Consider the following 21,273-nt stretch of genomic DNA (forward strand, 5'->3'; position numbering starts at 1 on the left):
GTTATTTTAATGCAGTTATGCAAAGTAATAATTTAGATTAGTTGTTTTTTATTTTATGAGGTAGTAGGTTAAAATATGTTTTGATTAACATAATTGGTTTACAAGACATAATACTAACATTGTGTTTAATTTGTGTGTTTGAGAAGTCACCATGTTGGGATTTAAGAGTGTCATCTTTGCCAGTTTTTAGCTTTGTTACTTTGAGCAAATCACTTCATCTGTCTTTCATGTGTCTGTAAATATAAGGATACTGCAGGCATACAGAGATTAAAAAGAAATAGAGTTAGAAGTGAAAAGAGAATTGAAAGCATTGCATAGTAAAAAAGATTCCTTCGAGGAGCTTGTAAGTCATTGAAGTATATGGTAAGAGAGATAAGCATACATAAATCTCTACCAGGAAGGTCTGATATTTGTGGTAAGAGTGGTACAAAATAAATACTTAAGCTAGAAAAGTTGGCATGATCAAGGAAGGGACTTTATGTAGGAGACTACTTCTGATCTAAGCCTTGAAACATAACAGACTTTTATTCATAATAGCCAGAGGGAATTGAAGTGGGGAATACAGACAGGGTGCAGAATGCCAAGTTTTACCTATTAAATATCAGCCATGTTTTATTTTAGTACAAAATTGAGATTTCTTTCATTGTTTTTACAATCAGATTCTGCTTCTACTTTTACTTTTGCTGAAAGGACAATATATAATGGAGTTGATAAGAAGGCAGCCTTGAAGGTTTAGTGTAGGGATTCAAATCCTGCCCGTAACACTTATAGCTAAGCGACCTTTGACAGGTTATTTAAATTCTCTACATCCCAGTTTCCTTTCTTCTAAAATAAATGGTAATCGATAGTTTTATTGCACAGATTTATTATTCGAATTAAATAAAGTAATCATTGTAAAGTACTTGATACAGTACCTGGCATTTAATAAATGCCCTTTCCATGTCTGGGCCTAAGTAATATGGTGTTGGGCAAACTGTGCTTATGGTGAGGCCACTGGAGTCAGAATAGCGTAGTGCTGCCCAAAGACTGTTGTAATCTGACAGCATCAGCATCATCTGGGAGTGTTTCATTCCCAGTGCACTGGAGATGAGGCCCAGGAATCTGGGGTTTAACAAGCGTGCCAGCTTGTGCACCCTTTAAATGTTGAAATACACCGATATCACTTATTTGTTAAGAGTGTAGCTTCCATAGTCAGGCTGCCTGGGTTTGAATGTTGGCTTTGCTATTGATAGTTGTATATTCTTCGGCAATTTGCTTCATCTGTCTTGCCTCAATTCTTTACTAGCAGTCCTACTTCCCTCATTAGATGCTTGTGAGGATTAAAAGAGTTAATACACATAAAGAACTGAAAATTGCATTTGGCACATAGAGAGCCCTCAATCGGTGTTGGTTGTGCCGTGGTATTTATGATGATGAGTGTAAGTTTCCCATTGCTGCTGTTGCAAATTACTGCACATCAGTGGTTTAAAAAAATACGTATTTATTATCTTAAAGTTCTGGAGGTCAGGAGTCCAAAATGGGTCTCTCTGGGTTAAAACCAAGGTATCAACAGGGCTCCATTTTTCTCTGGAGGCTCTTAGGGACAGTCTGTTTTCTTGCCTCTTCTAGTTTCCAGAGGCTTCTGCATTTCTTGGCTCTTGTCCTGCTCCCATCTTCAAAGTCAGCAGTGGTCCAGTCTTTCTCATATTGTTTCACTCTCACGTCATCTCTTCTGCCTCCATCCTTTCACTTTTAAGGACCCTTGCCATTACATTGAGCCCACCCATATGATCCAGGATACTCTCCCTGTTGTAAGGTCAGCCGATTAGCAACCTTAATTCCACTTTTCCACATATCTTAGCTTATTTAAAAGTTCTAGGGTTTAGAACATAGACATTTTTGGCAGACTATTCTGCCTCCCACAGCCGCCACCTTCAAATGGATACTTAGTACAGACCAATGCGTCTCTTATAAGCTCACTTTTCCACTCTCTGTCTTTCCTTTTTCCCACTCGTTTCCACCTCTCATTTCCACCTCTCATGTATTCCCTAACCTGCGTCACTTGACATCCTTTTCCTCACAGAGTTGAGAAGACAGACATCATCAGGTGGGAACTTGCTCATACTCTATCTACCACATCTGCATGCTTACATGAAAATATTCATCTTCTTAGCCTCTATTAAAATGGAGGGAATGTCTGCCTTTCTTAATCTAGCATTTCTCACCACTGCCATCCCCCTTTCCCACATCTTAAGGTTCATGTAGGTAATGTGTAAGATTTCCCATCTTACAGAGCCCTCTTCTAAACTTCTGTTTCTTCTCTGGTTTCTCCACCTTGCATTTACTCTTCAGCCCCATCTCATACCCACTTTTGTTGCCTTGTTGCTCACGCATAAACCTGGAAATCAATCTTGATAATGCCATCTTAGCTCTCGGCCTCCAGTCTATAACAGCACTCCATCTTCCTTAAAATCTTCCCCTTATTTGCCATCACCCAAGTTCTGAGCCACCAACATTTCTTTCCTGGACTACTGCTGTAGCCTCTGAACTGTCCCCCCACTTCTATGTGTGCCTTCCTGCATTCCATCCTCCATTCCACAGCTAGAGTGATCCTCTGGAAATGAAACTGTCACATCTTGCTCCTCCTCCACATAAGCATTGAAGGACTTTTTATTGCATTAGGGTAAAACTTTAAAAAAAAAAAGCTAATCTGGCTCTTGTCACTCTAGCTTTGTTTCTCCCTTATTCACTGTGTTCCAGCCAGTCTTACAGCTTGCCAAATGTGGCATGCACTCTTCAGCTTCAGAGCCTTCCCACATGCCTGGAATCACACCCCCACCTCCTTTTTTCCTTCCCTTACTATACCCTCAACTCTCCAGTAAGCTGCATATGGCCTCTCCCCTTGCACACATCTGTGGGACTCATTACAAAACTGAGAAAAACAGAATTTTTACAGAGTTCTTCCAGGACTAGTTAATTACCTTCAGAGATTTATTACTTGAAAAATTTATTGATCAGATTATCACTGTATAATTGGTGTGCCAGACATCAGGAGAACCTCTTTACGAATTGTGAGGAAGAAAAAAGGTGAATTTCCATCTTGCATATCTTTTTTTTTTCCTCTTCAACTTTTATTAGGTTAGTACAAAAGTACCTCAATTACTTTTGCACCAACCGAATAAGTTCTGGGGTACATGTACAGGATGTGCAGGTTTGTTACACAGGTAAATGTGTGCCATGGTGGTTTGCTGCACAGATCAACCCATCACCTAGGTGTTAAGCCCAGCACGCATTAGCTGTTCTTGCTGATGCTCTCCCCCACTTCCCACAGGCCCCAGTGTGTGTTGTTCTTCCCCATGTGTCCATGTGTTGTCATCTTGCATATTTTACTGCAGACATAGTTGTGATTATAATGGAGAGAAAATGTGAAATAATCCTTTTTCACCTCTATAGTACTTCACAAAAGTTTACCGGTACCAGTTAGAACCTGGTGCCCCCTACTATGTATATATATATATATATATATTTTTTTTATTTACTTATTTATTTATTTATTTATTTTTTATTATTATTATTTTTTATTATACTTTAAGTTTTAGGGTACATGTGCACATTGTGCAGGTTAGTTACATATGTATACATGTGCCATGCTGGTGCGCTGCACCCACTAACTCGTCATCTAGCATTAGGTATATCTCCCAATGCTATCCCTCCCCCCTCCCCCCTCCCCACCACAGTCCCCAGAGTATGATATTCCCCTTCCTGTGTCCATGTGATCTCATTGTTCAATTCCCACCTATGAGTGAGAATATGCGGTGTTTGGTTTTTTGTTCTTGCGATAGTTTACTGAGAATGATGGTTTCCAATTTCATCCATGTCCCTACAAAGGATATGAACTCATCATTTTTTATGGCTGCATAGTATTCCATGGTGTATATGTGCCACATTTTCTTAATCCAGTCTATCATTGTTGGACATTTGGGTTGGTTCCAAGTCTTTGCTATTGTGAATAATGCCGCAATAAACATACGTGTGCATGTGTCTTTATAGCAGCATGATTTATAGTCATTTGGGTATATACCCAGTAATGGGATGGCTGGGTCAAATGGTATTTCTAGTTCTAGATCCCTGAGGAATCGCCACACTGACTTCCACAATGGTTGAACTAGTTTACAGTCCCACCAACAGTGTAAAAGTCTTCCTATTTCTCCACATCCTCTCCAGCACCTGTTGTTTCCTGACTTTTTAATGATTGCCATTCTAACTGGTGTGAGATGATATCTCATAGTGGTTTTGATTTGCATTTCTCTGATGGCCAGTGATGATGAGCATTTTTTCATGTGTTTTTTGGTTGCATAAATGTCTTCTTTTGAGAAGTGCCTGTTCATGTCCTTCGCCCACTTTTTGATGGGGTTGTTTGTTTTTTTCTTGTAAATTTGTTTGAGTTCACTGTAGATTCTGGATATTAGCCCTTTGTCAGATGAGTAGGTTTACTATGTATATATTGTCTGGGGTATATTTGTTTCCCAAGTGTTCTTGCTAAACCCAGTTCATCAGATCCATATGTAGCTTTTCATGGATGAGAAGCGAAAGTGGTAGCATGATTATTTGGTGTATCCTGAAACATGACTTTCGTTATTTTTATAGTGACCTTAATTATCTGACACTTTATTAATATTTCTTTCTGTATCTTATGTTGCAGACTATTCAGACTATGAAGACAGTTCCCTCGAATTTTTGGAAAGGTGCTCTTCTCCACTAACTCGATCTTCTGGGAGTTCTCTGGCTTCACGAAGCATGTTTACGGAGAAAACTACAACCTATCAGTACCCAAGGGCAATTCTATCCGTTGATCTTAGTGGTGAAAGTATGTGTAACCATGTGATGGTTAAAACAAGACTTACAATTCCTAAATGTGTAACTGAGAATAAAACATACTCTGTTAAGAGCATGCGATTTAAAAACTTGCTAAACTAATATGAAAGTCTTGATGTGAGAAATTTGAGCTACTTTTTAATTTATATAAAGTTAAATTGGCTTTATACTTATTGGTGGAAGAGAATCATAAGGAAAATATTACTAGTGTATATACTTCTGTAGGTTTTTGCACATATATTTTTATATTCTTCACTATCAACTGACACAGTAGGTATTATTCACATTTGATATATAAACAAGCCGAAACTTACAGGGTAAGTAGCTTTTCGGCTTAGCTAGTGTTAGAATTAAAACTCTAACCAAGGTCTGTCTTAACTCCATAGATAATGCTTTCTTAAATAAATATTTATGGTAATCTTAAAAGTATACTTTGAATTCCTGGTCAGATACATCTGTAACCAAAGTCCTGAGATGTAGTCAGACAACTGATTTAAACACAGGCAGGAACTAAGTGCCCTTAGGTAGTCAGAAGGCCACGTCAGCAGTGAAGGGAGCACTGGAGTTCAAATCTGTTAGACTTTCCTGCAGGTCCAGTCCTGACAGTGGAAAGTGTTGAAGACTCTCACCTTGCTTCCAATATTGTAAGCAATAGGCAGAGAGATCCCAGCTGTAGACATTGAGGGCTGTGGCGTAAGAGTAGAGCTCTAATGCAATAGCAACCAGAGTCAGAGAGTGAGGAATAAGGGACGGGGCCTTCAGCATAAGTACAACCTAGGATCCTTGTGAGTGAGCTCACTTCCTCCCTTTTTCTTTCTTCTGACTGACCTCGATGGTGGATACTAGGTTAAATGTTTGCTTTTGCACCGTTTGCTTCCAGGTCTAAGTCCTCCCTGGCTCGTTATGGAGAAAGCATTTTCTTTCCTTTATAGCTCATGACACTTGTGAGATTTTATTTTTAGAACCTTGAGGTATGGGAGGGGATTAAAAAAGAAGTTACCACCACCCTTTTCCAGCAAATACAAGTCTACTTTTTCCCATGGTTCAGTGGTTCTTCACCCCCGGTGAACCTTACAATCATTGCTGCGGTTCTTCTAAACTATACTGATCATGGATCCTACCATGAGGCACAATTGAATGAGATTTCTGGAAGGATCCTGGCAAGATACAACTTCTAGGTGATGCTATGGAGAAGCAGAGGTTGATAATCACATTAAGAACATCCTTACTGTGAATCATCAAGATCTGAAGATTATCTCTTGCTATAGAAAGATGGAGAATAGGGGTTATATCTAGGCTAGTTGTGGTGCTGAAACAAGAACCCTTGAAAGAGCATGAAAAGAGCCATAGATGTGTACTCTCTGTTCTTAGTCTCTGCCCTGCCCTTATGATCAAGTATTAAGTCAGGAGAAAGAAAAGGAAAATTAATAAGGTCTTAGGCCAGAAATTCTCAATGTTAGCGTGTGTCAGAACTGCCCAGAGAGTGTGTTAAAACGCATTTCTGGGCCTCACCCTCAGAATTTCTGAGTTCCAGCAAGTTCCCAGGTGATGATAAATGTTGCTGATCAGGAAACCACACTTGCAAAATGCTGTCTCAGGAAATAGCAATGACAATTTAAGGGGTAGTTGCTGGAAGGCAACAGCTGTTCTTGTGGCCACTCAGTTGGAGCCATTGTCTAGGTGGCTATTCAAGCGTAAGGGGGAACTTTTATTTGCTTCTTACATAACTTTCAGCTCTGTCATCCATTTTACTCAACTTCCAAAACTCAGCTAAGCATAAGTTTAATGCTTGGGAGTTATTCAAACTAGATTTGTGGAGAATATGATAAATTTGCTAACACCATAAAACTGGTAATCTTTGCCATGCAAGTATATGTGAGATACACTAATTCCTTTCAATGATATAATTTCAAATTAATTTTTATTTATTTATTTATTGAGGCAAGATCTTGCTCTGTTGCCTAGGCTGAAATACTGGTGCGATCGTAGTTCATTGCAGCCTCAAACTCCTTGGCTCAAGCAATCCTCTTGCCTCAGCTTCCTGAGTAGCTAAGACTACCAGCACAGGTCATCATGCCTACCAAATTATTTTTGCTTTTGTAGAGATGAGGGCTTGCTTTGTTGTACAGGCTGGTTTCAAACTCCTAACTTAAAGTGATCCTCTCACCACGGCCTCCCAAAGTGCTGGGACTAGAGGTGTGAGCCGCTGTGCCCGGCCCATTTAATACTGTTTATATGCTGCAACAGTGTTTGAAACTGTTTTATCCACATTCCAATGAACTTGAGAAAGCCCAAAAGAAAATTTGGATTTAAGCCAGCAAGATTATGGATGGGTGAAATTTTCCTCTTTAGGTTCTTTTAAAACAAGTTATACTGTTCATACTAGATTTTCCATATCTAGTTGATTTACTAGCTCCATGAATATTTTCAGATATTTCTTTATTATCTATTTCTGCTGACCTTCCTTCCGTATGTCCCTGTGACTTCAAAGAGAAGAAAACTTTATTTTTCTATAAAACATTAATCAACAACAAAACATTCAAAAACATTGAATGAAGAAAAAAGTAAGCAAGATTAGAAGTTGATAGAGGAAACACTAAATCATGTGAAACATGTAGAGTATAAATAGCGTGAATTTTTAAAGTTCAAATCTGTTCAACTTCGGTCCGATCTGATTAAGTCTGAAAAGAAAATATTCTCTCTCTGACTCTCTCCTTAGTTCTTCTACAAACATTCTGGAGTGGCTGTATTATATATCAGGCCTCATTCTAATAACTGGGGATGTAGCATTCGACAATGCAAAGTTCTTGCTGTCATGGATTCTGATATTCTAGTAAGAGAAGACAGATGATAAGCAAGTGAAGAGATAACTCAGAATGTGGCTGGGGGATAGGATGTGAGGTAGGAAGGTGCTCTGCTGATTAGCCTCTGTCAGGAGCTCACACAGCATTATACGATGTTCTGTTTCTCATGATGACTCAGTTTTCCTAACATTTCTCCATCCAAACTACTGCAAAAATTTTAGTGTTCCATCATCATTTACTTTCCATTGTTATAAATAAAGATTCCCCCGTGTCTGTCTCAATTTTCTTTTCCTCAGTAACCTGAGCAAAATGGTAGGCTTTGGCATTGTCACTATTATACACACATGCCTAAAACCTGACATGTAAATTGAGTTGTATGTAGTAGTCATCCATATAGTCTTGTTTCTAGGATATGCTTAATCTAAAAAAATATTTTTACCAAGACGAAATTAATACATTTTAAAAATCCCTTGGGGAACTCACGGTTCCGGTTTTAAGAAATACTGGTAAAGTCATTAAGAACACAGACTTGAGAATCAGGCATTCCTGGTATTCAGTTGGTTTTCCCACTCCATGGCTGCGTTTCTCAAGCAAGTTATATATCCTATGTTTAAAGTGCTTAATATAGCACTCTGTGCTTACTAAGTGCTATAGTAGTTGATGCTGCTGATACTGTCAATAATGCTATTGTTGATTTTAGACCCTAGGCAAGCTCCTTTACCTCTCTGAAGTTGTTTATAGTATGAACAATAAAACCCGTCCTCTACAATTCAGAGTTTTTTTTTTTAAGTGATTTTTCAAAAAGCACTTTATTAATCCAAAAAAGAAAGAAGAAAAAGAATGAAGAATCAGTGGTGTGCTAGAGCCAGCTTGTGCTGGCTAATGGGGGCTTACTACACACACCTGTCCCCAGGTCCACGGACAGTGGTGTCACACTGATACTATGAAATCACAAGGGGACAACACAGGGTTTTTATGAGGGTCAGAAGGGATAATGTTTGTGAAAGTGTATGGAAACTGTGCAAATTTAAATTATTGACACCAGGCTTAGCCATAAATTCTGTAAGCATGAAGTCTAAAAGATACTTTGAGTTACTTATAATAGTGTATACTATAAGATGTAAAGCAGTCATAATTACCTAAGCTTCAAAAATCTTTTGTTTCCATGTCCAGAGACAAGTACAGTATAGTATTCTTATTTGTTTGCCCCCCCTTTTTAAAATGTTTAATAGCTTATGATCGCTTCTCATAGCTCCTTTCTTTATGAAAAATAACATGAAAATAGAAAAGTTGTTCTAAGTATACTTTTTTGTATATATTCTAGACTTATCAGATGTAGACTTCCTAGATGATTCTTCAACGGAGAGTTTGCTTCTGAGTGGGGATGAATACAATCAGGACTTTGATTCAACCAATTTTGAGGAATCTCAGGATGAGGATGATGCTCTTAATGAAATTGTGCGATGTATTTGTGAGATGGATGAGGAGAATGGCTTCATGATCCAGGTAATTGGTTAACCTCTCTTCCCTATAATGAGTTAGTTGTTTCAGGTGCTCAGCAAATGCATCACGGTGTTTTATTTCTTTACTGACTGTACTACTGAAGATAGTGGTTTCTAACTTACTGTGTGGAAAATACCCATAGTAATGATTAGGAGATTTCCTCATTAAGTAAAGTAGACAATGTTCTTATTTTAGCATCTCTCTTCCTTTTCTAGGGTATGTAGTTCAGTGCCTTCAAACTGAAACTCTTTAGCGTGATTAGGGTGGTAAGCCCTCACACGAAAGGGCAGGCTACAGCAACCTTTCTCTTCCTCATCTGCATTCGTGTTAATTATTATAATAATAATTTATAGTCATCCTTCACTTATCAGTGATTAAAACATAAAAATGTCCAGTATTCTTAAAGGAAAAATTTTGTTGCAGGAGTTAACAACTTCTTCTTGTAGGAAAGATATCTTTAAGATAAAAGGAAAGCATAACCCAAATTTTGTGATGCCAGAAGATTTGGAGATGTTAGTTGAGAGCATGAAGAAAGAGTAATCTTTTTTCCTCCCATTTTTCTGTGGTTTTATGGAGGGAACTATGAATTTATAACTTCACCACAGTAGTAGTACTTTAAGAGATCATTGGTATAGACACTGCTACCAACTTTTTTTTTCCCCTAATTTCCGCATTTTAATAAACTATTTTAAGAGTTTTATGATATGATTGCCTAAATATCAGTGGGAATTAAATTAGAGAAATTATGACTTAAGTACTTGATCAAAGCATATTCTAATAGGTGCAACAAAAGAAAGTTCGTGAGGTAGTTGACCATTTCAAAGATAAAATTCATCTTAAGTCATGGCTTGATTTTGTTGTGTCGAATAAGAATGAAACTGATAGTGGCAGTAAGAAGCCAAGCCAGCCAATTCAAAGAAAGGGCATGTATCCTTATTCCTAGCTTATTCCTAGTGAGGATCGGGTGACTGTAATACTCCTCTGTTTTCTGCAGTGTGAAGAGTGCTTGTGTTGGCAACACAGCGTGTGCATGGGGCTGCTGGAGGAGAGCATTCCAGAGCAGTACATCTGCTATATCTGCCGGGACCCACCAGGTAAGGCTTTCTGCGCCATGCTGATTGCCAGGATGCCTCTCTGTCTCCTCCAGGATTCCAGAGTGTATCAGCTGTGTTCACCACTACAGCAAGTTCTCACATGATGTCATTGATAGGTTCTTGGAAACTGTGACTCCAAATGAAACAGCATGCTATATGCCATAGGAACGTAACTTGTATGTATCAATTAGCTTATAGTACAATTCATTTCATTATTCAGTGTGCCAGTTTCCAAGAACCTATTGATTACCCTTAGTGAGGACTCACTGTACTTCTTGGTCAATTAGACTCAACTTCCGTATTAAAATTTTAAAATATTTTTTCACTGTTACATTTTTATTTTCCACATTGATTACTTAGACAAATACATTAGCATATATTTATCAACAAAATTACTATCCTACTGGAAGGGAAGAGGTGTGACTTTTTCCTGGAGAAGAATTAATTAGCCTCTGTCTGTTCCTCTGTATCCATTTCTAGCTAGGCTTATTTGTGGCAATCGGAGTAGATCTGCATTATGAACTTGCATGCTACTGACCTGGCAGTTCTGCATATTCGACTCATTGTAGAGCAGGTGGGGTCTTAGAACACTACCTGTGATGCCTTTATTTTACTGATGAGGCAGACTGAGATGAAATCTATGCCTTTTGACTCTCAATCCACCATGCTGTCTACTTGGTGCCTTCTTCTATGCGAGAGGATCTTCAGATAGCATATTCTGCATATTGAATTTAACTTCAGCCTCCAGGCAGGAAATAACTAGGTTTTCTCAAATAATAGGCATGTGGTGAATTGGTCCCATGACTATTGGAAAAAAAGAAAAAAGTCACAATAAGTCACAAAAAAGTCACAGTAAGAAGCAAGAGAATTAATTATTCACAGCCATATGAATGTAGACATTTGTTCATTCACCAACATTTATAGTGTTCATTATTCATTGTATTTATTCAATAACAAATGTAGACATTTGTTATTTATTCAGAAGCATTTACTGGATGGCTTCTATTTGCCACTGTGGTGAGATGATTGATTTAAACCATGCCTTCAACTGGCTGGTAGTATAGTATGGGACACAGGCAATAAACACCTGGTTGTAATAGGATCTAATTTATATTAACATGAAGGATATGGAATTTCATAGGATTCTGTGAAATCACAGACATGGGGGAAGGGTTCCTATTCACTCAACTAGAACTCTATGGTTCATCCAGTTCAGAACAAAGGTTAGTGAGAGAAATAACCCCTGTTTAGTTTTTATCCAGCCCTTTGAGCCTTTTTAGAGGACAGATGATGACTACAAAACATTGAAAGCGGTACACTCAAGGTTCCCTTTGCAAGTGTCATCTGCCACTGACCATGTCCTTAATGGTGTTTCTTCTCCTGGGTGGGCAGGAACGCTGAAGGTGTGGAGGAGCTCTTCCTGCACCAGTTCCTCAGAACGCTGTCTCACTCTTTTTGAATCTGCTCCTAGTGCTAGAGCTTGCCTTGCTTAATGAGCAACATTAGTAGGTTAGCAGTTGATGAAAAATCCGAGTAAGTGCAATCCTCTGTGATTTAATATCAACTTCATCTGCAGGTCAGAGGTGGAGTGCAAAATATCGTTATGATAAGGAGTGGTTGAATAATGGGAGAATGTGCGGGTTATCATTTTTCAAAGAAAATTATTCTCATCTCAATGCCAAAAAGATAGTTTCTACACATCATCTGCTTGCTGATGTCTATGGTGTTACAGAAGTGCTACACGGGCTACAGCTGAAGATTGGAATACTAAAGTAAGTGAAGGGCAGCAAAGGGAGGGTCACACTTCAGTGGACGTTTTAATTCAAACCAACACTGTCGGCCTTTTGATGGTCCAGAGTAGCAGTTTGGAGGAGAGAACAGGTATTTGAATAAAGTTTCATTTTTAAAAATAAGGAAAGATTAACAACCTTTTGGATGCGTTGGTGCTTCCTGTCTATTCTAGAATGTGTAGGTGTGGTTAAAGGTAGATACGGCATCTAGTATTTCAACACATTTTGGCTCCTGTCCCACTGTTTTGTATGCTTACCGTATGTGCAAAATTAAGTGCAGTTGCTGTGGTGAACCCTATACCTTGTGTCCTCCTTCAGGAATGCTATCAAGTGAAATAGATTCTAAGCAGGGTGAGTATTTTTTTTTATAAAGATTGATTTAAAGGTGATGAAGGGAGCCTAGAAACCGAATTCACTTCTCTGCTGTGCACCAAATATGTTAGTCATCCCATACAATTTTCTCTTAAACAAGTCTTTAAAGAACGTATCCGTATATTCTTGAAGTCCTTATTTCCAGTCCTTCCTAATGCCTGACTGGAATTCTTCTTTAAAAGAACAAACAAACAAAAACCCACATTTTAAGTAAAAACAGGATGATTCACTGGTTCTTCACAAGATTTTCTTCATTTGGATGCACTTGCCTCGGCCAGAAACTTGTCCCATCCTCTCCTTCCCTTCCCATCCTTGTGTCTTTCACATCCTATCCATTGCAATTTGTGGACATTGTTCAGTCCGTTCCTCTCTCACTTCTCACTGGTACTGTCTCAGCCAGGTTGTTACATTTCACATGAACGATTGCCATGCTTGTCCATTCTCTGTGGCTCCAGCCTTGTACTCTATCAGTTCATTCTTTGTACTGCTGCCAGTGTAAGCTTAGTAAAAGATAAATATCAGCTTGTCTTTCTCCAACTTAATGTACTAGAGCATCTTCCTGTTGCCCAATGGACTGAGTCCTTCCATGACACATACTCTGTCTACCATTTTTTGTTGCCACATAATCCCTGTGCTTTTTCCCCCAAACATCCCAGCTATCCCAAACCATAATCCCTAAATGAAGCAAGCTTTTCCATCACTCTAGGCCTTTACTGACACCCAGGATAAGCTTCTACCACTAGTGCCCCTAGCAGATGCCTTTCATAATTACCTGCCCAACTAGAGTTGACCATGTTCTTCTTGGCAAACTCCACGCATACTTGTGTCAGCCACTTTGGTATGCTTAATTTTTTTATGCTTGTCTCCCCTTACTAAGTCATGGGATCCTTTAAAATAGGGCTTGTGTCCTATTCATCATTTTTGTCTCTAATTGATAGTGTAGGGTAAGTACTTAGTAACTATTTGTTGAATAAAATTTGCTTCAGTTTTTTATCATAAGCCTGAATATGAATTTGTTTTTTAAAAGGCCATGTAAGTGCTAAGACTTAAGGGAGGGAATAATTTATTAGGTCTTTTTTTAAAACCTGATTTCCTTCTTGGTATCAGTATGAGTTTCTCTGCATTCATAATTTTGCCAAGGATTTTAATTGGGCCCTTTCTGTTTCATATACTTATAGGCCCTCTTTATGTTAATATTTTAAATCATAATATCTGTTAGTATGTACGATTTATTGAAAGTCCTACACGTCATGTGCTTTCATGTGATATTTCATTTAATCCTTATCATAAGCTACCTCATTTCATTGTTGGGTAGTGAAAGAGATTTTGTAACTTGTTCAGGCTTCTCTATGGCACAGCAGAATTCAACCCCTTGGACTATTGGACTGCAGTGCCAGCTTTTCTTCTACTATGCCTTTTACTGATTGAGTGTTTTAGTATTTTCTGAATATTAAACTACTAGGGATTCAAATGATAAAATTTATAATTTCAGAAACAATACTTGAGTATTATTGGAAGAGAACTAATTTGACTCAGTATGTATCTAATTTGGAAATTATTAATATGCAAACATTATTGAGCCTTTTGAAAGGTTTATATCTCCCAATGTCCTTTCACTTCAGCTCTGATGATTGGATTCCTGTTTTACTTACTGCAGAATTAACTGTACAATATCATGCTTACATGTTCAGTGAGGATGAAGTAAATGGGCATTATCAAAGATTGTTGATGGGGTTGTAATTAGTATAATCCCTTTTGAGGTCACTTGGGTAGTACCTATCAAAATAAATGTGCATGTTATCCAGCAATCCCATATCTAGAAATTTATCTGACTGAAATATTCTGACTTGTGTGCAAAGACACACACAGGTACACAAACATATAATGGTAGGGAATTGGTTGGCTCGACTGGTACATTTGTAACTATTCAGCCCTAGAGTAAAAGTAAGGGAAATCTATCTGTATGACATGATATGGCAAGATGCCCCTAACATGTTATGTACAAAAAGGCAGATTGTATGTGTCCTGGATGTGTCACAAGAAGATGTGTATACTTACCCATTGAAGAACTAATTTTAGGTATACAGAAAAAGTCTGGAAGATTATACCTCAGTTATTTATGTTTGCCATGGGAGAGGAAATTTTTACTTTCTGTGCATTTATATTTAGGATTTTTGTCATCAGGAATTATCACTTTTTGACTGAATAAAAGTTTTTAAAATATGCTCACATTAAAGTTTTTTCAAATTTTACAATGAAAAAATGACAATGAAAAATCAGTAGAAAAAGAAATGCATGTATCAAATGATGATGTGAACTATCAACACAATTAAATTTGTTATTGCTTTTCTGAGTATTTTTTCTTTAATTGAGAAGATTCAAATTTTGGATGAAATCGTGGAGGGAGTTAACTTAAAGATTACCTTTGCTTTTGTCTTGAGTCCTAGATGTCCTCCTAACCTAGTTCTGAAGTAGATTATTGTATTCAGCTTGTTAATAGATTTTTTTTTTTTTCTGAACTGCTGTTTTTCCAACTTTGTTTTAAGGAATAAACATCATCCTGACCTTCATCTCTGGGCTTGTTCTGGGAAGCGAAAAGACCAAGATCAAATAATAGCTGGGGTGGAGAAAAAAATAGCTCAAGACACAGTTAATCGAGAAGAAAAGAAATATGTACAGAACCATAAAGAACCACCTCGTTTGCCCCTAAAAATGGAAGGAACTTATATAACAAGTGAGCATAGCTATCAAAAGCCACAAAGTTTTGGTCAGGACTGTAAATCTCTCGCAGACCCTGGGAGCTCAGATGATGATGATGTTAGTAGTTTGGAAGAAGAACAAGAATTCCACATGAGAAGTAAAAACAGTTTACAGTACTCAGCAAAAGAACACGGAATGCCTGAAAAGGTAAAACTAGTTCATTTTTCTTTGCCTGGAAACTATGACAGAAGAACAAAGGAAAATTTTATAAAATAAGACATACTGAATTCCCAGATTTTACTTGTATTTCCAAGTTCTCCAGTACCTTGTTAAAGGAAGGAGATTTTTTTTTTTTTTGCTCTACAGGAAAACACTGGCCATTTGAACATTTGATTATCTCCTAATTCAGAATTGTAGTAATTCAATAAACTGTTACTCTAACAAAAGTTTCAATTGTATAAGTACATTTAGATGCTTCTAAAAAATGAACCACATTGTATTCAAAGCGAAAATGTCAGTGTGTAAGAATGTGAAAGTACATATGGGTGTAATGATTTGTCTTCCTCTTTATGTGAGTTAGATAAAAGGTGGCACTCTAATTGTCTGTTTAAAAATATTTAGCACGTTTGTCAATGCATCCCACTATTCAGTACGGTGAATTCTGACAGATCTATGTGCATTGGACATCTATAAACTTATTTCCTGTTCACTGGGATTCTCTTAGAAATGTACCTTTATTTTTTACTGATTTTCAATTAATGAGGCCACTTTAAAATTAGATTTTTTTTTTCTGCATTCCTTAACAAGTAATTACCATAAATAAGTACTTAAGTGAATTGGAATGTTTGTATTTCGTATCATAAAGTTTGTGGTAAGTTATTTTGTTTAATTAATATCCCTTGTGCAAAATGAGTTATCTCTGGCAAATCTAAATGCACATTGTGTGTCTGTGTGTGTGTGTGTGTGTGTGTGTGTGTGTGTGTGTGAAGCAGTTTGTACTTTTGAAACTTGTAAAAGGTTTTTGGCTTTCCCTCCCTTCATTGATTTACTGTACTATAACAGTAAAGTCCAGTCTATAGTTAATTAGATTTTATACTGGTCTTTGGAAACGCTCTTGATTTCTTTTCATCATTGCTTTCCCCTCTTATGTCCACTTATATCACCAGTTGAGATTAATTGAGGAAGAGGCCAGTCTAAATTAGTCAGGAATTCTAATTACAGAATAGAATTAGTGACTTCATTTATTTAGCGCATTTTATTGAAGCCTTCTTGCCTGTGTAGCACCATGCGAGGCATAATGGAGGGAGGTGGTGGGTGCATCTGCTCTTAAGAACCACCAGCTGGAATTTGGTTATGTAGCAGTACTTCTTTAAAGATATCCCTGGAGTCAGATTGGATCTCACTAACTGTTACCAGTGATGAGGTGTTTCCTGTATCCTTAACTCAATGACTGCATTTCATCCCGTTCTTTGTGTTTATTTTCCAATGGTCCTTTGGAGAAGAATCCAGCTGAAGGGAATACAGTATTTGTTTATAATGATAAAAAAGGCACCGAAGACCCAGGAGACTCACATCTTCAGTGGCAGCTCAATCTCCTTACACACATAGAAAATGTGCAGAACGAAGTTACCAGCAGGATGGACCTAATAGAAAAAGAAGTCGATGGTAATTTAAGAAAGAACTAAAATAGAGTTACTATAGTGAATTTATTGTTACTATGAGGAAGTTACTTAAAATTCTTAAATTATGGGATGAAAACTGCAGATACTCTCCATACCGATGGGGCTTTATTACTCCCTTTGTATTGTATTTAACACATTTGGGATCTTTTACGCTTAAAACAATGTGACCGGGTATGATCTTAGGTTGTTTTTATTTTTTTAAGGTGGATATTTATTAAATAGTGTCTATTGGCCAGGCTCCAGATAGATCACTTATGGAATAAATTGATTAGTTTCATTGAACTAAGCTTTCTTTGGAAGTCAACATAAGGAATTTAAGCATGTTTGAAATGTGAAAACATTTTGAATATTTTTTACTTTGGTTAGCACTTGTTAAATTAACAAAAACTTCTACAAAGTTAAGTAGGTAAACCTTAAGTGGTTTGCTTTTATATTTTAAAATTGTGTCATCACAGAGGAGGCCTGAAAAGTGGGCAAGAAAGATACTATCACTACTTTATAGTTGAGAAACTAGAGTAACTTAGACTACCTGATTCTCAGTCCATGTTGTTCTTAATGCTTTCTGACTCCTGTTTCTTCCTAACATCATAGACGATATTCTGCACCCCAACTTTACTTTTTTTAATTTGGCATAAGCACGTGATACCTCTCCTCTACACTAAGTTAGAGCTCCTACTCCTTTTTTTCCCCCTTGAGAGAAGAAGAGAGAAAATGGAAACCCATTTTAGAAGCCTCTTCCATCTGGGTATAAGCTAACTGTAGAGTTAATGTGATGTTTTGAGTCCATGTTTGAAGAAAAGAAAATGCATCTTGACACTATTTCATATTATTAGGGTAGATTTCCAAAGGAAACATTAATAAAAACTATAGAATATGATCAATTGCATTCTGCCTACAATTTTAATACGCTTGCATGTCTTTTAAAAAGTAGCGTTAAAATAGTGGAACTGAAAAGAACACTGAGAAATTGCTACTTTTCTTTGTTAAAAAGAACTTCTGGATTAAAAAATATGATTAGGTATGTTTTATGTAGAGATGACGAGTTTAAATTAATAGAAAGCTTGAGCAGACTTAGGGAACTGTTGTTATCTTATTCCAGAAGTGAGTACTTAGGAGACCTTCAAAATGAAGTTAGTGTGTGTATATGTTTATGTGTGTGTGTATATGTATTTTCCCCCTTATATATAAAAATACATAATTCCTATATATATAAAGGGGAAAATTATCTTAAATGACAGATAAAAATTGCCAAGAGGGACTAGAACTCCGTGGGGTGGGATGACAGGACGCTAACCTCTCGGAAATGTCTTGAGTATGTTGGCCTTCTAAAGACGGGGAAGTGAACCCTTAACTCCATCACAGCTCCAACTTTCTGATTGTTTCATTTTCTGACTGTTCTTCCAGTTGCAGTTTAAATTTGTTTATTTTCTTCTCTCTTTTAGTTCTGGAAAGCTGGCTTGATTTCACAGGGGAGTTGGAGCCACCAGATCCTCTTGCAAGATTGCCCCAACTTAAACGCCACATAAAGCAGCTCCTAATTGACATGGGCAAAGTACAGCAGATAGCAACTCTTTGCTCTGTATGACAACAGTGAACACTTAATGAAAGAATGTGGCTTTCTTCAGTCGAAGCATTTTTATTATCCACGTGATGGCTAAGTGGATAATTTAAAAGCTTAGTAATGTCTGGTCATTCACTGATTTGTGATGTCAATAGGATGGCACCTTGGAAAGAAAAATGAAGAACAACTTTATCAAGGAAGCTAGTATTTAAAAACAAATTCATGAGCAAGCTGCAAATGAGAATGTGTTATATGCCAAGGAACAATGAAGTAGAATATAATGTATACTAAGGGATTTCAAGTTCGCAGAATTTTTGAGTAGTTGCTTACGTGAAGCTCAAGATACCTGTAGAAAGAAATATGGTATATTTATATAGTTTTTAATAGAAAGATCTATGTTTATAAACCAGCACTTGGCCAAAAACAAAATTGTAAAGGAAATTTAAATTCTGGAGAATTCTACAGGGTTGCTCTAAGAACTGTCTTCTCAGCAGTTGATCCAGCTGTACGGAAATTTAGGGTATTTAAACTTTTAAAGGATCATGAGCTGTTTCTTGGGCGATGAATGTTCTTAATCAGAAAACTGACAGTAGAAATCTCACTTCTGGGGAAAACAGTTGTGGAATTCTTACTTCATTATGAATGTATTTAAAAAACAAACACCAAATAATTGGAATATATTGCAGGCATTAAGCTCATTAAAAACAAACTGGCTTGCAGAAGGGTCCGATGTGCCAAGTGATCATGATTCTGCTGGAAAGAGGATTTTAAATATTGTGGGAGTTCTCCCACCCTAAGTCTTACATAATGCCACCAGTCCATCCAAAACCTATATATCACCTATACTATATATATCATATATATAGTTGAATGGCAGTATTCAGGCTCAACGTACAGTTTGATCCTGAGTATGCTTGCTGTTTGCCTTCAGAAAAAAAAAAAAAAAAACATTGTAAATAACCTCAGCTGGGATGAGGAGTGACAGAATATCAAAATAATTTGTGGCTGTGGATTTTTTTAACTGCTAGTAGTGGAATACTGGAAAAGCTTCATTTCTGAAGATGAATTTTATTTTTAAAAAATACATGCACACTCAAAACTTTTAGCTTTGATCACAAATGGACAAATTTCTGAAACCAAAGGCAACTAAGTTGCTGTGTTAGCTCTTGCTGGATTTTGAGCCTAGGTCCTACTGTCTGCCAGTACTCATGTGAGTTGTATGCGCCCCCAGTGCTACATACGCAGGTATGCGTAAGTGTGTATGCTTGTTTTAAACAAACACTCAACGTACATATGTACATAATCTACACATATTTATATCACATATCTAGTTTTATTACTATAGACTATACGAATTGGTGGTTAACATGAAATGTTACCTTTTAACAGACTGTTTTTAAAAATTAAAAATGTATGTATAGGTTTTGAAATTTTTTTAAAAGGGGAAAAAGACTGTTAAGAGGAGGCTATTTGATGACATAACACTTGAATATTTTATGCCTCATTCTGTTTATCAGTTCTCGCAATCTGTGTAAATGCATTTTAGAACTGATAGACAGTAAACTTGAATTTATCTTTGATAAGAATACATGCCACTGTACATTCAGATATTATTTAAATTTGCAAACACATTGTTCTATATGTAAGGGTACTGTATGTAAAACTCTTTATTAAAACTATTCCACATATCCTAAAATTTCAGCTTGCCTTTTTGCGGCCTTATATTTTGATGTAAAGATTAAAAGAATGTGCAACACAGTCAGAAATTTTTATTGCCTTTTGAGATTCTCCAACTTGACAAATGTGCCAAAGATCAACAGACAGAAAATATCATCCTGTGTATTTACTTGTCATACGTTAACTTTGTGAAAGATCTTACTGATAAATGAAAAGCTTTAGCAGAGGTGGTATTGTGGGGTAATTGCTTAAATTTGCATATCAAAGTAAAAAAGTAGTGCCTGTATTCCATGTGTGGAGTAAATTTGCCAATGTCTATATTTTATGATTGATACTATTATTTTTCCTTTGCGTTTTAAAATAGTGGCTCTAATATTTTCCCTGTCATGGCTACATTCTAGACATTGAATTTATATCTTCTTTTTTTCAGATACGGAGCAAATAGCATCCTTAACCTATGAATAATGGTGTTGCCTAGATTCTTGTCACACACACAGAAGACCCTTTGTACCTAGTAACATTCATCCTCTTGATTCCTGGTGAACACAGTTAAATTCATGCACATTTGTTCTTGTAGTTTCTAAAAATTGGATCAATTTATTTGTTAGCCAGCAAATTGAAAATTCCATTATTAGATTACTGAAATTTTTGCTCTGCTTATATGTATATGAACTGGAAATCTGAATTTTTAAATTTAGATCTTTAAATCAAATTATTTTTATGCATATTTTCATTTAATATAGAGTATACCAATCGATTGAAGCCTTTCACAAGTAGTGCGCTGAGCTTTTCTTATTGAAGAGAGTGAATTAGTTTCTGAGAAGTCAATCTATTGTGAAAAGTTTCAGATGAGATTATTTTCTTTTAGTCTTTTTAAATATCACTATATGTATTTAAATAGAAGCAATAAACTAGAGAGAGTGTTTCTTGAAAAGACAATGTTTTATTTGCCACCAGGCAGAACAGAATGAGCATTGGTAGAGAAGGCTCCCTTTTGGTATGTTACTGATAAACTTGTACTTCCTCATACTTGTTTGTGGTTCTACTGACTTATTTCCAAACTTAAGAGTAATGTACTTCGAAAACAACTTGGTTATTCTTTAAATTTCAGGTAAAACCCCTTTTCCTAACACTCATCTTATTTCCACTGTCTTATTTCCTCTCAGATGTTCATATTTCACATGTTCAAAATGAAGCGTACTATTTCCCCTCCAATAAACGAAGTCTCCTGCCAAC

General features: G+C 36.8%; 1 protein-coding gene across 20 annotated transcripts in view; it reads left to right on the forward strand.

Annotated features, from left to right (window-relative positions):
• The window catches only part of PHF20L1 (PHD finger protein 20 like 1), a 74,524-nt gene extending 53,251 nt beyond the window's left edge, over positions 1-21,273 (forward strand). For 14 of the 20 annotated variants that reach the window (XM_055116969.2, XM_034966625.3, XM_055116967.2 and 11 more), the window contains 7 exons: positions 4,682-4,846; positions 8,983-9,164; positions 10,156-10,255; positions 11,832-12,027; positions 14,964-15,324; positions 16,617-16,782; positions 18,242-21,273. In XM_055116969.2, the coding sequence (XP_054972944.1) occupies positions 4,682-4,846; positions 8,983-9,164; positions 10,156-10,255; positions 11,832-12,027; positions 14,964-15,324; positions 16,617-16,782; positions 18,242-18,384 (1,313 nt within the window). In that variant the 3' untranslated portion in view covers positions 18,385-21,273. The remainder of the gene's footprint in view (positions 1-4,681; positions 4,847-8,982; positions 9,165-10,155; positions 10,256-11,831; positions 12,028-14,963; positions 15,325-16,616; positions 16,783-18,241) is intronic. The other 6 variants (XM_057303093.2, XM_063606913.1, XM_057303094.2 and 3 more) reach the window with 1 other exon arrangement.

The sequence above is a fragment of the Pan paniscus genome, chromosome 7 (genome assembly GCF_029289425.2).
Source record: "Pan paniscus chromosome 7, NHGRI_mPanPan1-v2.0_pri, whole genome shotgun sequence".
Classification (NCBI taxonomy): domain Eukaryota; kingdom Metazoa; phylum Chordata; class Mammalia; order Primates; family Hominidae; genus Pan; species Pan paniscus.